The sequence below is a fragment of the Enhydra lutris genome, unplaced genomic scaffold (genome assembly GCF_002288905.1).
Source record: "Enhydra lutris kenyoni isolate GAN:26980312 unplaced genomic scaffold, ASM228890v2 scaffoldscaffold8, whole genome shotgun sequence".
Taxonomy (NCBI): domain Eukaryota; kingdom Metazoa; phylum Chordata; class Mammalia; order Carnivora; family Mustelidae; genus Enhydra; species Enhydra lutris.
The window spans coordinates 5119813-5141811 of NW_019154092.1; the positions used below are offsets into that span (position 1 = coordinate 5119813).

Genomic DNA, 21999 nt, shown 5'->3' on the forward strand with positions numbered 1-21999 from the left:
CTTTAACAACAAAAGCCTTGAATAATTTTTACCTTTCTTGCAGATGGAAAAAGGAGATGATATTAACATTAAACAACTGTTACTGAATATGAGGAAATATCGAATGGGACTTATTCAGACACCAGATCAACTCAGATTTTCATATATGACTATAATAGAAGGAGGAAAATTTATAAAGGGAGATTCAAATATACAGGTAAACTTTTTTAGGGAAATAAATAATACCTGTGTATTATATATGATTAGCATCAAATAACGGCTATACTCCACTGAAGCACTTGTTTTCTCCCTTCCTTCCAAAAAGCATATTTCCATTCATGTGGAAAACCCAGCTGGCCATCTTAAAATTGTAAAGTTTAAGCTCATGTCCTCATATATACCTCAGCTTCATGTTAAATCTTTCCTGTTACTCAAAAGCCCTAGTGGGAACAAGATTTTATTAAAGTGGAATTTTCATATAAGGAAGTTAGTTTAAGCATTAAAGTAAACCAGAGAATTTTGGTAATTTCAGCACATTAAAAGTTTGATCTGCAATTACAGAGCACTTAGTTTATGTAATAGATGCTTTACTTTTGTTAACAGTGAACAGCTCGAGTACTTTTGGCAGATGTAATGAAGTTCCAGTAGAAAGTTATGTTTCTCTGCTTGCTGGCTGTGCTTTCATGAAAACATTTTTATTCCACATTTGCAAAAACTAGGTTCAAAGACTGGTTATCTGAAATCTGTTATGTACTAACATAAAATATAAAATAGAAACAAAAGTAACATTTATTGTCCTATCTGGTCACATAGTATTGGACGTAAGTAGACAAAAACTCTTTGTTTCTCTTATGAACATATATACTGGCTCTTTAATATCTGTGAGGCAAGACAAATATTCTGCATAAGGCTTTTTTTAATAACTCAGACCATCTGTGGTAATGGAATTAAATATAAGTTAAGTGTTGTATAGATTTCAAAGGCATTAAAATATTCTTAAGCAATTTTGTTTCTCAGCTAACTTTTGTTCTGATCATTCGTATTATTTTAACTATTCAAGACAAACTATTAGTAAAATTTTGAAGGCTTATAATCTTGCCATTTGCAACAAGATGGATGGAGCTAGAGAGTATAATGCTAAGCGAAGTAAGTCAGAGAAAGACAGATACAATATGACTTCATTCATATGTGGAATTTAAGAAACAAATAAGTAAAGGAGAAAAAAAAATAGGCAAACCAAGAAACAGGAGTAAATCTCTAATGAAGAGTAACATTGCACCCGTCCATAAAATACTCAGCGTGTAGATTAGGCCCACAAAACATGAGACCCTTCTTCAGAAGTCAGACTTTGGGAACACTTGGTTTGCTTGGCAGTGAACAGTGAGTCAGAAGAAGTAAAAATTATCTCAGATGTTTTAAGATTAGGAAAATGTGTGTGTGTGTGTGTCTCTCTCATTCTCTCTCTCTCTCTCTCTTTTTTTTATAATCTCTGTGAACTTCTCTCCAGTTTGGAGTTGATTGGAAAAATGTTAAATAGTTAAACCAAACTTTTTTCATGCACTTGTAGCTTCCCTAGTTGTTCATTGCTTATTTCCTGGTCATTCTTACAGACTAATTGTGGGGAAAATGTGCTGTCCTTTGGATAGTCTCCCTCCCTCCACTTTAAAACTTGTTCACGTTTCCTTAGTTTCAGAATATATACTGACTTACTTTGAGGATCTTTTTCACTACAGAGGTGAATTTTATGAACATAATTTATTGTGGTTTTTATTATTATTATAACGGTGTAGTTTGTGGTTTGGGAGAATTTTTTGTTTGTTTGTTTCAGTTTATCTGGTACGTTATAGCCATCACATTCTCCATGTAGCTTCATCTAGTATTCCATGCAAACCCAAGGCATTCTCTGCCCCTTCTTCAGGTAGGATGTTGGCAGCATCTCTGTATTTTTCAGGTAGGTACTCAGGATCAGAAAAGCCTATTACCCGTTTGAAGGGGTCAGTTTCCACAGAAATGGTCTAAGGGTTCCTGCAGTTTATGTGGTGCTATAATTTTTTTTATTATAAGGATAATTAATGAGTAAACGAATATGGATTTGTTTTACCTGGATAATTTTCTCTGCCTGGAACTTTGCTATCCAGTACTGAAGCCATTAACCAGACATGCTACTGAGTACTTGAAATTTGGCTAGTCTGAATCGAGATCTGCTTAAAGTATAAAACACATACCGGGGGCACCTGAGTGGCTCAGTGGGTTAAAGCCTCTGCCTTCGGCTCGGGTCATGGTTCCAGGGTCCTGGGATCGAGTCCCACATCGGGCTCTCTGTTCGGCAGGGAGTCTGCTTCCACGTCTCTCTCTGCCTGCCTCTCTGCCTACTTGTGATCTCTGTCAAATAAATAAATAAAATCTTTAAATTAAAAAAAAAAACACATACCGGATTTTGAAGATGAAATACAGGGAGATAAAGTATAAAATATCTCAGTAATTTTTAAAATATTAATTATATGTTCAAATGGCAATATTTATATTGAGTTAAATAAAACATTGTTAAAATTCATCTTTTTTTAAACACAACTACTAGACATTTGAAAATTGCATATGCCACTCCCATTACATTTCACTGGACAATACTGTTCTAGAATCTTAGCTTAAAATAAAAATCTAAGAGAAGTAAAGTTCTCTGAAATCCTAAATCATAAGATCCAAAATTAATGTCAGTGCCTCAAACTGCATGAATATAACTGACTCATAAAAGTATCTCTTTTGGCATACAGGGGTAGGATAGCCAATTTATAAAAAGACTCTTCTTTCTCTCCATATGTCTACCTCCTCTTCTTTACCTCTGAATTTTGGGGAAAGAAATATTCGTAAGATGAAAGAAGGAATCTTCTTTCTGGTGTGAACACTGGCCGGGCTTGTAGGTGCTGATGCTTCCTGAACCTGCATGTCTTCAGAGAACTGTGTGTTCAGCCGCCCCCAAGCCTTGTTTCTTTGTTTCTGGTACTTTTTCCTAAAGGGGACAACTGTCTTCACCTTCAGTCTTCATTTGGATTTATATTACATGAGTGGTATTTTCCTTATTGGATACAGTTTTATGTTAATTTTTCTGTGACGATTTCTGACCTATGGAGATACAAAGTGATTTAGAACCTGCCAGGGTACAGGAGCGCTGTTAATATTCACCTCGAAAGCTATTGTTTCTGAAATCCGTTAATACACATATGCATTTATAATCACACAGCATGTATTTATTTTTGGAAATTTCCAATGATCTTGACCTACCTGGATAAATACAGATAACTTCTGGTTGTCTCTGAGAATAAATATATCCTTTACCTCACATCTTTCTTGGCACAAGGTTGGGCATAAAAAGACATCATAGTTCTTGGTCGTATCACTTACTAGCACACTCCCAGTATCCATGATTCCAGAAAACCTCAGAGTAACATATCTCTATTGGCAATTCAGAATTGGTGTTTTAAGATCTGCCGCTGGTAATTTCATGCTACTGTCAAAGTACTTAGAGTGGGTTTCAAGTTTAATGACATCACTTCAAGTGCTCCTTTGAGGGACTTTCTTCAGTGAGAAGTGGATGGGGTTGCAGGTGGCGCTTGGGGTGTTGCTCATAGCAGCCCGTGACAGGCGGGAGTATGGTGCAGCGTGAGTGTAGATTTGGGAAGATAAGAAACTCTCAGTCCAGATGCCTGTACTCCAGGCCTCAGGAGGACAGCGTGAATGAAGTTGCAGCGGAGTGCAGTACTAATTCTTTGGCTTCCCCAGGCGGCAGTGACAAGCCAAGGCAGGCGACTTCGAAGTACTTGCTTGCTTGCGGGCTACAGGGAAGGCAAAGTCGAGTGAGTTTGCTGCCTGGAGACAAGGCAAAATGACGCTGCCTTTTGTTTGTTTGTTTAAATTTACTAGCATTAAATATCTCCTTCTCTCCACCCCACCCCTTGCCCCTTTTGTTGAGTCCTTTTCTTGTTGACAGATTCCAAATTTGTTGCAGATTCTGGAAAGTGGTCCAGTAAGGTTTGAGTTTTGTCATTGTCTTTCGTTTATTGACATTGTTGAGTTTTGTCCAAATATTAAGGTCAGGTTGTTATGACTAGGCCCCCAGGGAAGAATCAAAAAAAATCAAACAGCCTAAATTCTGGACAGTTGAGCAATTTTTATTGGGTACTTTCTTAAACTATCTTGTATCGGAAATTGATAAGTTTTTCAGAGATACAAATAACCATAAGGGATGATAGCATTAAAATTTTGTCCTTTCTGTTCATTAGCTGCCTATCCCGGGCAAGTCACTTCTGTTCTCTCACCCCAGCTCCTCCATAGAAGGGGGATGATGATAGTAACAGTAGTAGCACCTATCTCCTGAGGTTCTTCTGAGGATTAAGAGCTGGTGCAGCTGCAGCATTAGGTCAGTGTGGCTGTAGTCAGTGCTTGACAAGTTGCCCCACGTGCATCTTCAGTATACAAAATGCTGTCTGGACTGAGTAACAGAAATGTTAAATGGGAAGAAAGAAAACTGACATAGTCCTCTGAAGTGAAAGCCTCTTACTTTTAGGTTCGGTTATAGCAATTTCTCAAGTATTGGCAAGACACTCTTTCTGGGTATGGTTTGTGGCCTCTTAGGTCCTTGCTCAGGAGTGGTGGGTTCCATCCCAGTGATTCTTAAAATCAGTTCAGAGACGTCTTTCCTCAAGGTCCACTTCCTTTCTGGCCTTAGCTCTCAGAGTCAGGCTCTACATATTCTTCATCTTCTAGTCACATTGACCAAACTTTCCTACTCACTGCCCTGCAAATGTAGCAAATTACAGAATTTTGCATTCTTGAAATTTTTTTCAATCAACTACTATTAAAAAGATATGTTAATTATGCATCTTAATTAAATAGCTGCATATGGGGAAGGTGGAGTGTGGTAAAAATGCCTTTTTCTTTAATTCCTCTATTGTAGGAAGATGAAATAAGTAGAAACTAATTTATCAGTGTACCCATAAGTTTTCCAAAGATTTTTTTTTAAATGATCTCAGTACACAAGCGTTGTTTTAAACAATGCCATTTTGTACCAAAGCAGCTCCAGGGAAAGAGTGTTCCATTAAGTTCCAGACAAGTGTGAGTTGCATTGTTACATCTGTGTTCAAAATTTTTAAAATCCTCAGGCAAGAAGTTATAGTCTCTTATTTATTAGGTTCCAGGCTCCTTGCTTCTGTGGTAAGATCTTCAAAGAGGGACCACCCCTGTCCCCACAAGGTCATTTTGACCTGTGTCAGAGTCCTAGATAATCAAAACTGTTGGCTCTTATTGCCACCACTCCTACTCTTGTCCCTGGCTTAGAGATGCATGGTTGTGTTTGCAGCCCTTGAAGGACTTGAGGAGCTACAGGTCCCTCATGCCGAGGGTATACTTGCCTTCTCACTCCCTGGCTAGCACTTTGTGACTGCCTTCAGCTTTCAGGGGCCCAGATATACTTTGCACCTCTTCCTCTCTCCCTAGGGATGGTGCAGTGAGGGCAAAAGAATCTAACATTTGCCAGACGTGATGCTAGACATATTATGTCATTAGTCACAATAGGCTGTCAAGGTAGGTGATGACAGCCTGTTTCCTAGAGGAAGGAAATGGAATTTCTCTTGATCTTGGTCTAAATCCTGCCGCCTCAAGTCTAGGCATGCTCTCAGAGTTTTGTCTAACCTGGTGGTGGGCTGACTTACCTGGAGCTACTAGCATAGCTGGAAGAAAACAAATTACGGTCCTCTGGTGTCAGAGAACTGCCTGGAGATCTCACGGTTGTTCCTCTGTTAGACCAGACTGGCAAGGAACAAGGAGATGCTAGATCACATTCAAGGGCATCTTGGTCACTGTTTCCAGTGTTAACATACCTGTGGGTTACGAGTCCGGCAGAATCTGGCGCTGGCTAAAATCTCACTAACTATGACTAATATTTTTGTGAGGTCCTAGTATAGTTTGTCTCAATAGGTTAAAGTCCGCTTTAATTTCATTAAGATTATTATATTCAACTGCCTAGTGTTATACATAAATATTAATGTATTAATAAAATAATAAAATTATTTTATAATTTAAAATAAAAAAATAAAATTAATACTTTATTATTTTTACATTTTAAATTTAAAATAGGCACATCTAGAAGAGGTTTTGGTAAGATACCTTTTTCATTCTTCTGTTAGCATCACAGGGTTCTCTTAAGGTTGAATATATAATTTCAATTTGTATATCCTTTTTATTTAAAGAAAAGTAAACTTTTAGTGTTTGCATTTGTTTTTCACTTCTCTTCCCTACCTAGAAACGGTGGAAAGAACTTTCTAAGGAAGACTTATGTCCTGCTTTTGATCATTCACCAACCAAAATAATGACTGAAAAATACAATGGTAATAGGATAGGCCTAGAAGAAGAAAAACTGACAGGTGACAGATACACAGGACTATCCTCTAAAATGCAGGGTACTGCGGAGGAGAACAGCGAGAGGTAAGCTTATGGCAATAACATGCTTGAAAAGATGAGACTGTCTTATTTTAGTAAGTTCAGTGGATATGAACTAATACAGGCCCTTTGTTTATTGAATTAATGTAGCTTTTCATTTATTTATTACCTAAGGATATTTAAGTAGTATATGATGACATCATTGATCTCAAAGAGCTTTTAACCCTATTAAGAAGCCAGTGCTTATAGGCAGAAACCAGTTGGAAAATGGTTTAACTCAATACTGTTTTGAGTGCTAAAGTTAACATAATTAGATGCTAAAATGTATAGTACGAAACAGAAAATAAGTGGTATGAATACCTGCCATTTATACAAGTATTAGTGTTCATGCTGTAGTTGCCATGTAATGGGTAATGCGCCTTTAATGAAATTACCAAATATTTAAATGAGTGTTTAAACTTCATTACATTATTGGGAGGGGAGAAGTCTTTTTCAAAAAAAATTGCCTTTTTATACTTTTTGAGTTTTGAATCCATATAAATGTGAACATTTTAAGTTTTTAAATTGAAACCTTTAGGGGCGCCTGGGTGGCTCAGTGGGTTAAAGCCTCTGCCTTCGGTTCAGGTCATGATCTCCTGGGATCAAGCCCCGTGTCGGGCTCTCTGTTCAGCAGGGAGCCTGCTTCCACCTCTCTCTCTGTGTGTCTGCCTCTGCCTACTTGTGATCTCTGCCTGTCAAATAAATAAATAAAATCTTTAAAAAAATAAAAATAAAATAAATTGAAACCTTTACATTTCTAAGGCTCTGGTTATCTCCCACCCAGTAGGAAGCTGGTATCCTGAGGTGTGAGTGAATGAGCATGTTCACGGCCCCTCTTGATATTTTCTCTCTGTCAAAAATGCTTTTTATTTAAGTGGTACATTGTATGTTTTAGTCCTGTTTGTTACACTGGGATATTGGGGCACCATGAGAATCGTTGAGGTCTCCTTTATATTATAGTAGCTTCACTTCTCTGTTTCCCCAATATAAAAATTGCCTGGGTGGCTCAGTCCATTAGGCTGAGAACATGATGAACACCCCTGCATCAGGCTCCCTGTCCAGCAGGGAGCCTGTGTCTCCCTCTGCCTGCTGCTCCCTCTGCTTGTGTGCTCTCCCCCCACCCTCTCTCTCACTTTCTCTCTCTGACAAATAAATAAATAAAATCTTTTTAAAAAAATTACTTGAAATCTTATGAAAGGTAACATTACAATAAAGACATAGTGTATATGTTATCCTGTATTACACTGAAGAGTTTATTATGACTTAGCAGTGTTACTCCTTATGGCTCTAGTGGTTTTAGACTACAAGTTAAACCATTAATTGCTTATTCCTTCTTTCACCTTAAGTATAATGCTTTGAAATCAAGAAATCATGTTTTAAATTACCATATCTTTTTCAGCAATAAGATTCTCAGGTTCCTAATGTTGTTGTTTTGTTTCGGTAATGGGCAGAATTAAATGGAAAGTAGGCTTGATGATTGAATTGGTGTTCTTAGTATTTCAGAGGTGTTGAGTTTTAATCTTTAAGGATACAGACCCAACAAGGTAAACCACGCATTGTCCAATTTCACAGTTTTGAGGAGATCAAGAAAACCACTCAGGTGTTAAATAGTGATTGCAGAGGTGGTATCCTGAGGGGTGAGGAGGTGGTATGTGTATGTATTGTTTGCTGTCTGCCCCCAGAAGAGAGGAGACCAATCATGCTTGAAAGCAGAGACAAAGTCCCTGTAGGAAACTAGGGATTGTAAGCAGAGAGAACTAATTGAGGGAGTAGGTCGTAGAAAGAGCATAAAGATTGCTGTGAAATGCTGTATTGTTCAGTCCTAATAAATTTTAATACTGATGTATAGCTTTGCATTAGGGAAGCTAATAAATCGAAATCTTACTGAAAGAATTTCAGTTTCAAGGGAGTAGGACACAATATTTTATTTTCTTTCATTATTAAATATCCTTCAAGTCAGTTTTTTCATATTGAAGGTCACATTCCCATGGTCATGAAATCAGTTTAGTAAGTTATGAAAAAAGCATTTTTAAAATAACAGAATACAATAAAATAAAAATTAGCATTTAAATTAGAGAATAAAACAGATCAGAGTATCACCAATAGTAACTATTTTAACTTTTATATATGTAGACATAATATATGAATTCTACATATTGACATGTATATTGTGTATATGTATAAATGTGTCCGTGTGTGCAGTTACTTTGTTGTGATGGTAAGATATTTCTAGCTGTTAAGGTTTACCATCAAAGTTTAAAAGCCAGCATTCTCAATTACAGTACAATCCATAAACCCAGATCACTGAGTGGAGAACAGTTTGGATAAATGAGAAGTCAGGTTATTTGGATCCCTTCTGTGTGCTTGCAGAGTGTGAAGCATGTCTGTTGAAACATGGGTCAGCTACAGCCTGCTGTAAGGAATTCCACGTGGTCTTCCATAGGCAGGAGTCCTCCCCTGCCAATTTATGGCTTTAGAATTCTTGACTGTAGGAAAACCTGGGCAGGTTATTACATAGAGGTAATTTCCTTGGGCCCAACTAGGTAAATAAAGATTTTATTGTATCACAAATTGAGACCAGTTTTTACTTCTTTGGAATTGCTTTCTTAAACTGAGTGATGACATCTTTTGGTATTTGTTTTCTTTCCATCTGAAAACATATGTACAGTCCATTTTCGGAAAGCAGGAGCCTCTATTCCATTAATGATTTCAAATGGGAAAAACTGTGTTCTCAGTCCAAACAAAACCATAACCCATTTCTCTAAACATAAAAATCCTCAAAAAATCCTCTTAAACTGCTGTATAACATGTAAAGTACTAATTATGTAAAATCATATAACACTCAGTGAACTCACTGGGTTTATGTGGTAAAATATCAACACTGAATAAAAATTGTAATTATCTTCTATATTGCAATGAAAATTTTAAATGAAATAATCTGTTAAAGATTCCATCTAAATTGGAACCTGGTTGTTTTGTGGCCTCAGGCTCCTGACAGAAGCAAATATAAGGACCCGTGGAAGGCTGGCCCCTTGGATGGGAGCTCTGTATTCTTTTACATATTTTATATATGCTTTGCCTGCACTTGAATACAATTTAAAATTTTTTCACTGATGGGTACACATGTATTTGCTAGTAGTGAATTTTAATTGCAAAGAGTGAATTCTGAGTAATAATTTTTTAGCAAATATTCAAGAGAGTTCAGACAGCCAAAGACACCTGGGTATATGATAGGTAAAGTGAAGAAGAGGTTGGAAATCACAGTCCCTGAGTTGCAGATATATTTAGGGGGTAAAATAAGAACCCAGATTAGCAACATAAATTATTTACTGTAAATTAAATGCTGTAAGATAAGAACAGAGGGGCTGCAGGGGTTGAGTAGAGGGAGAAATTGGAGGACAGAATTGAACTGAGAGGACCAGAGAGATTTCTAGTTGAGGGTAACAGATTTGGAGAAAAGCAAAAAATCATTTGGGCAAGAACGAAGTTGTGCACAGCAGGAGAACTCTGGATGGTTTTTGTGTGAACATATGTTTTCAGTTCTCTTGAGTATGTACCTATGAGCGCATTTGCTGGGAGTTAAGGGAACCCTACATTTCGCATTTTGAGGACGTGCCAGTTTTACATAGCGGCTGCATCATTGTACATTTCCACCAGCCGTGTCTGAAGGTTCCTGTAAAAGAAGTTGAACATTGATAAAATTACCTAAGATATAGTCTGTATTCAAATTTCTTTGGTTGTGTAAGAAATCTGCCTTATAGCTTTTTAAAAAAATGCCTTTAGAGGCACCTGGGTGGCTCAGTGGGTTAAAGCCTCTGCCTTCAGCTCAGGTCATGATCTTAGGGTCTTGGGATCGAGCCCCACATTGGGCTCTCTGCTCGGCAGGGAGCCTGCTTTCTCCTCTCTCTCTGCCTGCCTCTCTGCCTACTTGTGATCTTTGTCTGTCAAGTAAATAAATTTAAAAAACTTTTAAAAAAATGACTTTACTTGAGATATAATTTATGTACTATAAAGTTCACTCATTTAAAGCATACGCGTCAGTGGATTTACTATATTTACAGTTACGAACCCATCACCATGATCTAATTTCAGAATATTTTCATGATCCCAATCTCTTTAGCTATTTAAAGAAATAATCCAAGATCTAGTCAAGGATAATGCATTGTATTTGGTAGATGTGATTCTTTAGTCTCCGTTAATCTGAAATTGTTCACCTCTTTCTAATTTTTCCTTACCTTGACCTTGACATTTTTGCAGCTGCTATACCAGTTGCCTTTTAGAACACTCCACAATCTGGATTCCTCTGATTGCTTCTCATTACTAGATTCAGGTGAAACATTCTGGCTGGAAGGAAAGTTGGCTCTTAATGTAGTATACTGGAAAGGCATTCAAGATTTTTAACCAAGCTACAAAACCAGAGAGCTGTACTTTAGAAAAATTGCTGTGGTGATAATGGTTAAATCAGAGGCACAAGTTGGGTTTTTGCTATACTGGAGGCAATAAGTGAGAAGAGTATGTGGGTTTTGTGAAATTTTTTTAAAGGGAAGAAATAGTAATGTACATGTTGTCATTGGCCATTCTTCTTTACCATGTCCTAGGACCCTGTGTCTTGGGAGTCGGTGAGCTTCCATTAGAACAAACATTTTGTATTGAATAGGAAAATGGAAGCCAGAAATAAGTGTGGACAGTCAGAGCAATAGGCGTTCCACAGTAGAATCTTGACAGAAGTATTAAGTAGATAGCTTTTACCAGTGGCCTTTGAGACAAATCACATGTAAACACGAAAGGGGCTCGGCTATCAGGGACTCCTGTCCCTCACCTCCTCCAGCCGGTTAGCAAGGAAGCAAGCTGACAACCACCAGCTCCCATCTCAACAAAGAAACCAACGTGCTTGTTTTCAAGTCCTGCTGAAAGTATTTATTAATAGAATGTTGTACCAAAAGTTGTTGCTGAATGATCAGAGTACATCTCTGGACCACTTAGAATATTGAAAATCCCGCCTCTTGTTTTATTCCAGTATTTAAAAATATGGGGCTTGGGGAGGAGGCGGGTGTTTGGGCTTCGGTCCTCTGTATTAGAATAATAAGTCCTGCCATGCACTTTTATTTGTTTTAATTTTTTCCTAGTGTTCTACGGAAACGAATTCGAGAAGACAGAAAAGCTAACACGGCCCAGAAGGTGCAGCAGATGAAACAGAGGCTAAATGAGACTGAACGAAAAAGGAAAAGGTGGTTATATTGGCAACCTATTCTCACTAAGATGGGGTTTGTGTCATTCATTTTGGTGGGTGCTTTTGTTGGCTGGACACTGTTGTTTCAGCAGAATGTCCTATAAACAAGCTGTTCTGCCCAGCGAGCTGCTGCGCTAGTAGCTGACAGTGTTGCATTAGTCACAAGGGTCTGTCTGTTAGCAAGCTCCTCGCACCCCAGAAACAGTGCGGTAAGAATAGACACCAACCAGACAAGTGATCTATTCAGTCCCCAGCCCAACATCTCAGGGCATTGTCCCCAAACTGTAAACGGCTATCTGAAATAAAGACTTGAATGCTTGTTGAAAACTGGTACATTTTGCAACTGAATTCATACACGTTAAGCGTACTATTTCACCTGACCAGACCGAGAAATCCTTTACCACAAGGATTTGTTTTTGGAGGCTCTCTGGATTTTAACCTGCACTTGATACAAGCAATAAATATTGTGGTTTTATCTACATTATTACTGGAAAGAAGATGAACTTGAAATAATGCGTGTAATGTATAATGTACTGTTGACATGGGCATCGACATTTTATATTCTTAACCATTTCAGGGTAAATATATTTTATAAGTATTTAATCTTACTTTTGTAGTTAAATGTACTTTTTAAAAACTCAATTTGAGAAATCTGTTACCATGAAAAAATAAATTGTGTGTTGAATCAATTGTACTGAATACATTTTCCTAAAGAGAAGTTTGATACGAGCAGTTAGAACTAACTCTGAATAAGCAATTTTTACTATATATTTGCATTTCTTTGATGTTTTACAGTTTCCCCAATTTTAAAAAGAAAAACAAACAAAAATTTTCCCTAAAAATATCTTTGAAGGAAAATTCTCCTTAATGGCATAGTCAGGTAACATTTGGTCAAAACTTTGTAAAGAAATTGGTTTCTGTAAAGCCCATGATGAATACTGTTTAATTTTCATGAAAATTTCAGTGTAATTACCCTAATTTATAATTGGGGCAAATCTTGACTTAGGAAATAAAAATAAGGAGCAGCATTTTATTATCCGTGATTTCAGTTTACTAGACTGAAGTTTTGAAGTAAAAATTTTCAAGTTCTTTCTACTTCAATAAATAGTATGATGATGTACAAACCTGACCTTGTCCCTTTAACTTCTTAATGGGTATTTTAATTTAAAACATATTGTTTGATGAACTTAACTGCTCATTTGAGTGCTAGCCTTCTTCAGATCCCAACATTCCATTCAGTGTTTGACTTATTTAACTTAAACTTTAAATAGTTGTTATAAATTTAATTGCTGATATAATAAAATCACATTATTTCAGTGGTTTTCAAGCTATGCTCATTGGATTTCTGAGAGGTCTCTGAGAGGTGGTTGGAAGGGCTCCAAGCTACCAGCCTTTACTTTCAACCAGCCCGTCTATGCTTTATCTATTTTATATGCTACGTATGATCTCTGTTGAGGTGTAAACATTTTAAGGGGACGGTTACAATTTTAAAAACAGTTTGAAAACCATTTGTATAGATAGGTATTTTGAATTGATATGAGTAGCCTTCTTGAATGTGTTAAATTATGCTGAAAGCCTGAAAGCAGGATGTAGGTGGTACTACATATTAAATCAGATTTGCATAACTTGTGCCTGTGTCCTAATTCAGTATTACTCTGTCCTGTAACCTTTAAATGGAGAGGAGGTAAGAGGGACTTTTTTTTTTTCCCCAATGTCTGTCTGCATTAAACCTGTGTTCAGGTACCAGGACCCGTCATTATTGGTTTCAAACCTTTCTAATTTGCCTTGGTTTATATTTGCTAAAGTACAGTGTATTAGTCTGCAAGTCAAATATGGATAGATCATACTAAATTGCCAATTGAGGATAGCCTTGTCTTAAAAAGGGAAAGACTTCTTACAGGAAACAAATGCTGGTTAGTGATGCACATTGCCCCTTTGCAAGGTAAATGTGCTTCACTGGATTTAGGATTTTAGCTTTGCTTTTTGTCTGCTTTCTGTCCTTCAAGTGGTGTTTGTTGTAATATATCCGAACAGTCATATTCAGTGAAGTAAACATTTGTTGATAAACTTCTGCAAGTGTTACGCCTCTTTCAACCTTTCAAACAGATCCTGAAGGATAATGTTGAGTTTTTACCACTAATAATATTTTTGGTGGGTTCCATATACTAATTATTAAAAATACATGGCAATGTGGTGTGGTGCCCGGGGTCATCATCCTGACCCTTTATTAAACGAGGAAGGCCACAGACAAGGGCTCCTGCCTTCTCAGGTAACAGCCAGAGGACAAAGTGAGCAATCCACGATAGATTCTACATTTTACAAAATTTGTGTATGCTTAGGTCTTCCTAATGTTTTCTAAATATAATAATTTTAAAAGTCAATTGTGTAGTTTGATTTTAATGAGGCAGTATTATTTTTTGAATAGGTTAAGGAAGAACAGATTTTTTTTAAAAGCCAGAGGCTTTATTATTTTTAAGAAAGGGTATTTATATCAATAAATAGTGTATTCGTGTTCACATCTGTCTCCTGATAAACCGACAGCAGTCTTTGATTTAGTGCCATCTTCTCTGGCTATACCAGCTGGTTGTGCACTTGTCTCTGAGGTTAGCTAAGTATTTTATGCTGGTCTGTTAGCAGTTTTCGTCTGTGCTTGCATATATACAACATGTACGAATACAATGCTCCATTGTTCAGCTTATCCATATATAAAATAAAAATAATACCTTTTCTTGAATTCTTACATGGCTAAAAAAAAGTAATGTGTAAAAAATGTATAGAGAACTTTAGAATAATATAAAGATCATTCCTCATGTTTAGGGGTATTTTATATATGTGCTTTGTCCTTTTCCTATTCTATCTTCAAATGAATACTGACTGTGTATTAATATTTTTACCAAGAAATGAACAAGAGAAAGGAAATAAAGTGTTTTTTTTTTCTAAATAGCTCTGCTTTACAGGTATGTGTAAGAAGGAACTGTAACTCTTAATTTTATGTATACTTATGCTTGTCCCCTTCATTTTAAATAAACTAGAATTGATGGTATGAATCAAAAAAACATGTATTGGTTTGAAAAGTAGTTTATGATACGGAGCAGTCCTCTACTTCTTATATCAAGTCCTTTGCTTTCAGTGTCAATTCACAGTAGTGGTGGTTACCATTTATTGATCATTTACTATGTGCCAGGCCCTGTGTTAATGAGCACTCTCATAGATTACCCTGTTTAATCCGTACAACAAGCTTTTGAGGTAGGTGTTGTTATTCTTAAGCCATAATGAGCCTGAGGCTGGACATTTCTACAGTGTTTTATGCTTCTGTCATTGAGAAGTCTCCTATATGTGGTCTATTGTAGAATTAGATTATTCTCAAAGAAAGACTTAATGCTCTGCAAGTCATTTCCCTCTTAGAAAAATACGTCTGACTAGATTCTATGTAAATAGCCACAGGCCAGAAGCTGATTAAATTAGAAATTGTCATTAACCTTTGTGTACTCTATTTCAACAAGTACCTACGTCTCCGAAGTGCCTGCCTGGTTATTGTGCAGATTTTAAAATCTAGTCTGCCTTAATTTTACCTTCAGACACAAAACTTAACAGAGGTTTTATTTTAATCTAGTCTGTCATAAGCCTAATGCCATTATGTGTATCATCCGCTTTTTCCTGAGTTCAGGCAGAAGCCTAGGAAGCACACCTGCTGTAAACACTGATTTATTTTTTGTCCAGCGGTCCATGTGGGTTTGTTAGGGGGGTGGGTGGTAAGGAGCAAGGGTGTGACTCTTGGAATCTGTTGCCGCCCAGGGTGGGGGAAGCCGAGGTCCAACTTGGTGCAGTGATCCTGGTCAAACTAAATGCATTTAGTTCAACGCATTTGTACTAATTTGTACTAAATGCATTTAGTAGAAATAGTTCCTATTTCTACGTCAGGAGCTAATTAAGTCTCTCTTACTTTAAGAAACCTTTAATTTGGCCTTGACTTATTCAGAGGCTCGGGGCACAGAATCTTACAAATAAAATTTTGAAGGTAATATTCTTCCACATGACAGTACTAAGTTCTCCTGACTTCATATGCAGGTCTTGCTCATTCCCTGGCTGATTTATTCTGGAGTTGACCTGTCCCTTTCATCTTTTTCCCTAGTTCATTTGTTTGGATTTGATTCCATTTCTTCTTACACTCATTTTCAAACCACTATTTATAGGACATTATCACCACCAGCCTCTGCAAGAGAAAATGACTATTTTAGAACTTCCAGCTCTCTCTCGTTCCATGGGATATGTTACATATAAGTGACGACACGCCTTCATGGGAAGAAACTCAGGTTGTGTAAGCTGCGTAGCACCTGCTCTACCCGGGAATCCCCAGTCCAGATCGTGCACACTTTAGGCTATTTTCCACGTACTCGCCATAATATAGTCATTTCATGGTTCACCCAGATTTGACTATTTAAGCTTTGAATTTAGAATTTTTAAGGTACTCATTTTCTTGGGTAGTGTTTGAAAGAACAGACTTCTGGGAACATGGTATGAGTTTGGACATCTCATTTTTCCCTTACCAGCAGGAATTTTCTCGATATTTACCCCATTCAGATTCCTCCAAGAACAGCCAGTTCTGCACAGGTGCTTTTCCTCAACACTCTTCAGAGAAGTGGTTATCTCCTTTGGCTACTAAATTCTGGAAACTTCTTTGGGGAGAATTTTTTTCCTCACTGTCATTTATTCCATCACAGAGCATTGCTGAGTGGAAGTGGTGCATCAGACGAGAAGCTTTTACTTGGGTTGAAAGGCTTTTGTCTTTATCAGTGACAACCTGACAAGAGGTTTTCAAGAGCTCTGACGATCTCTGTGAAGTCCACTGGGAGAATGAAAAGTTCAGTCTTTGGAACTCTTTCTGTTTTGGTTTTATAATGTACAGTGGACTATGGAAATTATAGGATATAGTGGCGACCTTACTTATGGAGTCCAGTACTGTCTGGTTTTTCATTACATAGTGTATTTTGGGGAGCTGTAAGGAGAATTGCATGGGAATTTATATGGAGACCATTTCTTAAAAGCCTCAATTCTTTATTGTTGCTCTAATTAGACAGATTTTGTAGACATGGTGGTGTTGGTATTTCAAATTACTACCATAAAAAAACAAGTTACTGTGAGTTTGGTAAATTCAAGAGAGGGAAACTAGATGTTTGTTTTGTCTATAAGGCAAACTTTACAGGAGGTTTTATGATTCTTTTCAGTAAAAAAAAAAAAAAATAGTATGAGTATCGGTGGCAAGGACTAGTCTGGGTGCAGTTTGACTTTCTATTATTTCAGGTGTAGAGCTGACTTGGGAAGATCATTCTGTCTGTAAAGCTGGCTCCGTTCCAGAGCAAGGGCAGTGGGCAGTATATGCAGGCAGCTTCTCCAGAGAGAGCGGCAAACATGGCTCTTTATTCCACTTAATTTCTTTGAATCCGTTTTATTTTGATACGTTGAACAAATGATTCAAGTGAACATACTTCTTCCAGGTGTAAATCCCGTTTGTCTTTCGTCTTGCAAATAAATACATTTTTTAAAAACAGTGAACACTCCCCATGATTTTATCTTATTTTCTTATTCCCCCCCCAAATAATATTTTCAAACTAAAAAAGAGTGAATTTTTAAAAACACTATCAGATTCTTTTAGTTGTTGTGATGCACAGTAGTTTATCCTGAGTAAGTGAATCTCTAGCACTGTGCCAGGGAAAACAACAGTATATGTTGGAAACATGCATTTCTGACAGCTTAAATACATAATCTGAATGTAATCTTCTTAACACCTTTTCTAGATACATTACCCTATTTTAAGATAAGAAGGCCAAGTCAAATTGAGAATAAGTAACTTGCCCCTGATTGCACAGCTAGTACACGAGAGCTGAAATTCAGACTCCTGTCTGTAGAATTCCAGTAACTCCAAACGTCACGCTGCTTCCATTATGACACATACTCTGTTTTTTATGGAATATTCAAATACATAAATGGAAAAAATGAGACAACCAGTTTTACCTGTTAAAATCCAAAGTAACGCTTTTTTTATTTTTTAAGTGAAGCAAATCTAAGTTTTTACTTCCAAAAAAATTTGTGAAAACTGTTTGAACTGCCACTGAGTCAGAGAAATACTGGACATCAGGATATTCTGTAAACCAAACCATTATTTCATTTCACCTAGCATGATTGAATTGAGCTACTTTGTTCTGATGAGCAGATTTCCTGAATGTGTGGGAAATCATAATATATTTTGCAGCAGTCAGTAAGAAGCACCTTTCCTTACTTCCATCCACTAAGGTACAGGGTTCAGTAGGACCCTGCAGTAAGCACCCATAGAAGGTTTTGTGACTTCCAGACATCCAATGAGAATGTTTTCTTTTCTTTTTTAAGATTTTATTTATTTATTTGACAGAGATCACAAGTAGGCAGAGAGTCAGGCAGAGAGAGGGGAGGAAGCAGGCTCCCTGCTGAGCAGAGAGCCCGATGCGGGGCTCGATCCCAGGACCCTGGGATCGTGACCCGAGCCGAAGGCAGAGGCTTTAACCCACTGAGCCACCCAGGCACCCCGAGAATGTTTTCTTGATGACTTGACATTTCTGTGTCCCTGCTGGACAATAGAATAATAGGGCTATTCAGAACACCAGGGCCTTGGTGTTCTCAGTAGGAAGAGTCAGTAGTCAGGAAGAAGCCCAATTGACAATATTTTGAGGATTTTTGACTAAATGTTTTGGGGAAATGTGTGGATGTGGTTTATATTCCTATTTATATATGTGGAGACACAATAATGACAAGTATTTAGATTTGGGGGTTTTTGGTCCTAGTGAGTGAAGTCAGGAAGGAAATACCATCTCAAAAATTCAGTTACTGCGAATATTATGAAATACATTCAAAAACTGACCTTAAAATAGCTATTTCATCCATCTGTTGCTTAAGTTCTCGTTAATCTTTACTTTTTGACATTCAGATACAATAAATCTGTCAATTATTTTATGTCTGTGTTTTTCTTTATATTAATAACTTAAATCCTGTCACTTTGGTTCTGTATTGCTATAATCATTAGTATTATCCTTCAGGACACAAAATGCATGCTGCTAACAGTCCGTGATTTAAAGACTTAAGCCAACTTTCTGTTCAAACATTACATTCCTAATATTTTTAGCAGTATGATACAGTGGAGGTCCAAATTGGATTAGACTTTTGCATTGAATTCCAAAGTATTGGTAAGTCTAGCACATACCATATAATCTTGCAAAACTGTTGTGGGTACATTTTTTTAAAACCTGTCTGTCTGTCGATATCTCCCATGGAGGTCATTTCTTAAGTGATACAGGATGACCTGAGAAGCTCATAGTAATTCTTGAAAAAAGCCATATGAGTTATGGTGCTTTAACATGAGTCTGCCTCACGCCACCTATTCTGTTCGAAAATTTAGCACAGAAGTAGATTTTACCAAGATCACAGTGAAGCACTTAGTGTGGTTGAATGTGACGTGTTGGAATGTTTTTTTAGTTGCCTTTTTAGTTCATCGTTAGTCCTTTTATGTTTGTGTGTATCTATGTATGTCTGTGTGTTTGGTAAATATGAATTGAATAGATGACTTCTTTTTTATGTTTTAGGCCAAGATTGACAGACACCTAAATGTTCATGACTTGAGAATATTCTGCAGCTATAAATTTTGAACCATTGATGTGCAAAGCAAGACCTGAAGCCCACTCCGGAGACTAAAGTGAGGCTTGATAAACCTGTAGATTGCCTCACATTTGTCTGTTTACAAAGTAAACTTTACATCCAGGGAACGAAGAGCACCACCAGCAGACGACTTTGCAGAATCCTCTAATTTGATGTATTGTTAAGTTTTTTAATACGTGTATGAAATGTAGAAAGATGTAAAAGAAATAAATTAGGAAGACTACTTTGTATTGTACTGCCATTCCTACTGTATTTTTATACTTTTTGGCAGCATTAAATATTTTTTATTAAATAGACTATGTTGGTTTGTGTGCATTATCTTAGGACAGCTCTGCTTCAGATAATGTTTCCTTAAAGGGTTTTACTCTCTCTTTTTTAACTCGCAATTGACATTTACATTGAAATTGGTTCAAAACGCCGGTCCCTTGCTTCTCAAGATCTTTTTGAGGTACCTCTCAAATAGTCTTCCTATCAAAGTAGGTTAGGTAAAAGCACAAAAGAAAAGTTACAATATTCATTTTTGTTCCTTACAGAAGTATGGATAGGGATAATGGTATTAAATTGTTTTCAAATAAGTATGGCACTCCCATGCAGTTTGAAAATCACAGCGCTGTTCTTGTGGTGGACTTTCTGCTTTTCTCAGACATTTCCTGTTAGAAGAGACCAGAAGTTCCCTCCTGGGTGAGGCTTTTTTTTTTTTGGCTTCTTTACCGTCGAATTTCGCAAACAAGTGATGAGTTTGGGCTAAATATCCAGTCAGCTGTCAGGTTACTGGTGATACTGTCTGGAGAAGACAACCAAGCCTGTGTGTCATGTGAGCATTCCCTTTATGGTCTAACGAACTCATAATTGTTTCTGTTTGGCCAACTGTGAACATTTGATAACACTGTCCATTGAATACCTCTCTTTCGTCTTACAAAAATGTAATGAATCACCTTAGGTTCCTTTTGCCTTGTCTTCCAGCATTTTTTGGTTTATTTTAGGAGTAAACAAACTCTTAATCCCTGGTAAATCTTTCATAGAGAATGGATGGAAAGTTTATTATATCACAAAGTAGCACAGCAAGGTAATCCTCTTTGTGTGTCAGCAAAGCCCTTGAAGGTGATCTACGCTCAACTAACTACTTCTGTTTTCCATTTCCCATCTACCCTTTACGCCACTAGTGTCTGACTCCTTGTGTCACTCCAGAAATGACCCAGGACAGTCATCTGAGCTCATACTGTAGCCAGGTAGAGTGTACTCTTCAGTTTTTACCTTACATGACTTGACAGCAACATGAACTCCTTTGAAGCTTTCTCCTTAAACTCAGTAAGACCTTTCTCTGCTCTCGTTGCCTCGGTTTTTCTGCCTGACTGTTGATGTATTGTGGTAAGAACCCTTAACATGAGATCTGCCCGCTTAACCAATTTTTAAGTGTGTAATATGTTATTGTTGACTATAGTTACAGTGTTGTATAGCAGATCTCTAGAATTTTTTTCATCTTGCTTAACTGAGATTTTATACTTGTTGAATAAATTCCCATTTCCTCCTGTCCCCACCCCCAGCCACTGGCAATCACCATTCCCCTCTGAGTCTATGAATTAGACTATTTTAGACACATCACCCAGTATTTGGCTTTTTGTGACTAGTTTGTTTTACCTAGCCTAATGCTCTCAAGGTTTATCCATGTTTCTGTGTATTACAGAATTTCCTTTTTAAAGGCTGAATAGTATTCCATCGTATGTATACAGTTGACTCTTGAAGAACATGGGGGTTCGGAACACTGACCCCCACACAGTCAAAAGTTTGTGTGTAACTTTTGACTTCTCCAAAACCTAACTAGTAAAAGCCTCCTGTTAACTGGAAGGCTCACCAATAACATAAACAGTTGACACCTATTTTGTATGTTACCTGTATTTTTTTTTAAAGATTTTATTTATTTATTTGACAGAGAGAGATCACAAGTAGATGGAGAGGCAGGCAGAGAGAGAGAGAGAGGGAAGCAGGCTCCCTGCTGAGCAGAGAGCCCGATGCGGAACTCGATCCCAGGACCCTGAGATCATGACCTGAGCCGAAGGCAGCGGCTTAACCCACTGAGCCACCCAGGCGCCCCTGTTACCTGTATTCTATACTGTACCCTTAAAGTTGGCTAAAGAAAATGTTATTCAGAAAATTATAAAGAAAAGAAAATACAGTCGATACCATAAGTTTATGTTCTCTGTTTATAAGATGAATTATCTGTGGGGACCTGTATCAGTATTGTCTTACATAATACAAAATACTGTAGATGTAATACGTATTACTAACACTAGACATAAAAAATGAAAAGGTAATGTGAAAAGAAATTCAAATTTCTTTATAGGAATAATTCATGCATTGATAACAGCAGCAATACGATTGCTGTATGGTAACCTAGTATAATCAATATAGTTGCTTCACAGTGGCCTTGTGTAATTAATAATGATAACTTCCAGGTAGCCTAGCATTACATTAATGAATGAATTGTTATAAAATTTTTATGGCATACAGTACAGTCATATTCATAATACAGTCCTGGAAACATTAATGTGATACAGCTAGGCACCATGGTTCATCTGTGCCTTTTTGCAAATTGTTGCAAATCTCCAAAAAATATGTCTAATATATTATTGAAAAAA

The 21999-nt window shown here is 37.1% G+C and overlaps 1 protein-coding gene across 3 annotated transcripts in view; it reads left to right on the plus strand.

Moving 5' to 3' along the window:
* Positions 1–19653, plus strand: part of LOC111142429 (protein tyrosine phosphatase, non-receptor type 2) — an 80638-nt gene extending 60985 nt beyond the window's left edge. For 2 of the 3 annotated variants that reach the window (XM_022495547.1, XM_022495549.1), the window contains 3 exons: positions 44–196; positions 6275–6456; positions 11577–17237. In XM_022495547.1, coding sequence (XP_022351255.1) covers positions 44–196; positions 6275–6456; positions 11577–11784 — 543 coding nt within the window. In that variant the 3' untranslated portion in view covers positions 11785–17237. Of the gene's footprint in view, positions 1–43; positions 197–6274; positions 6457–11576; positions 17238–19290 lie in introns of those variants that run through there. The other variant, XM_022495548.1, reaches the window with a different exon arrangement.
* Positions 19654–21999: the final 2346 nt, after the last annotated feature.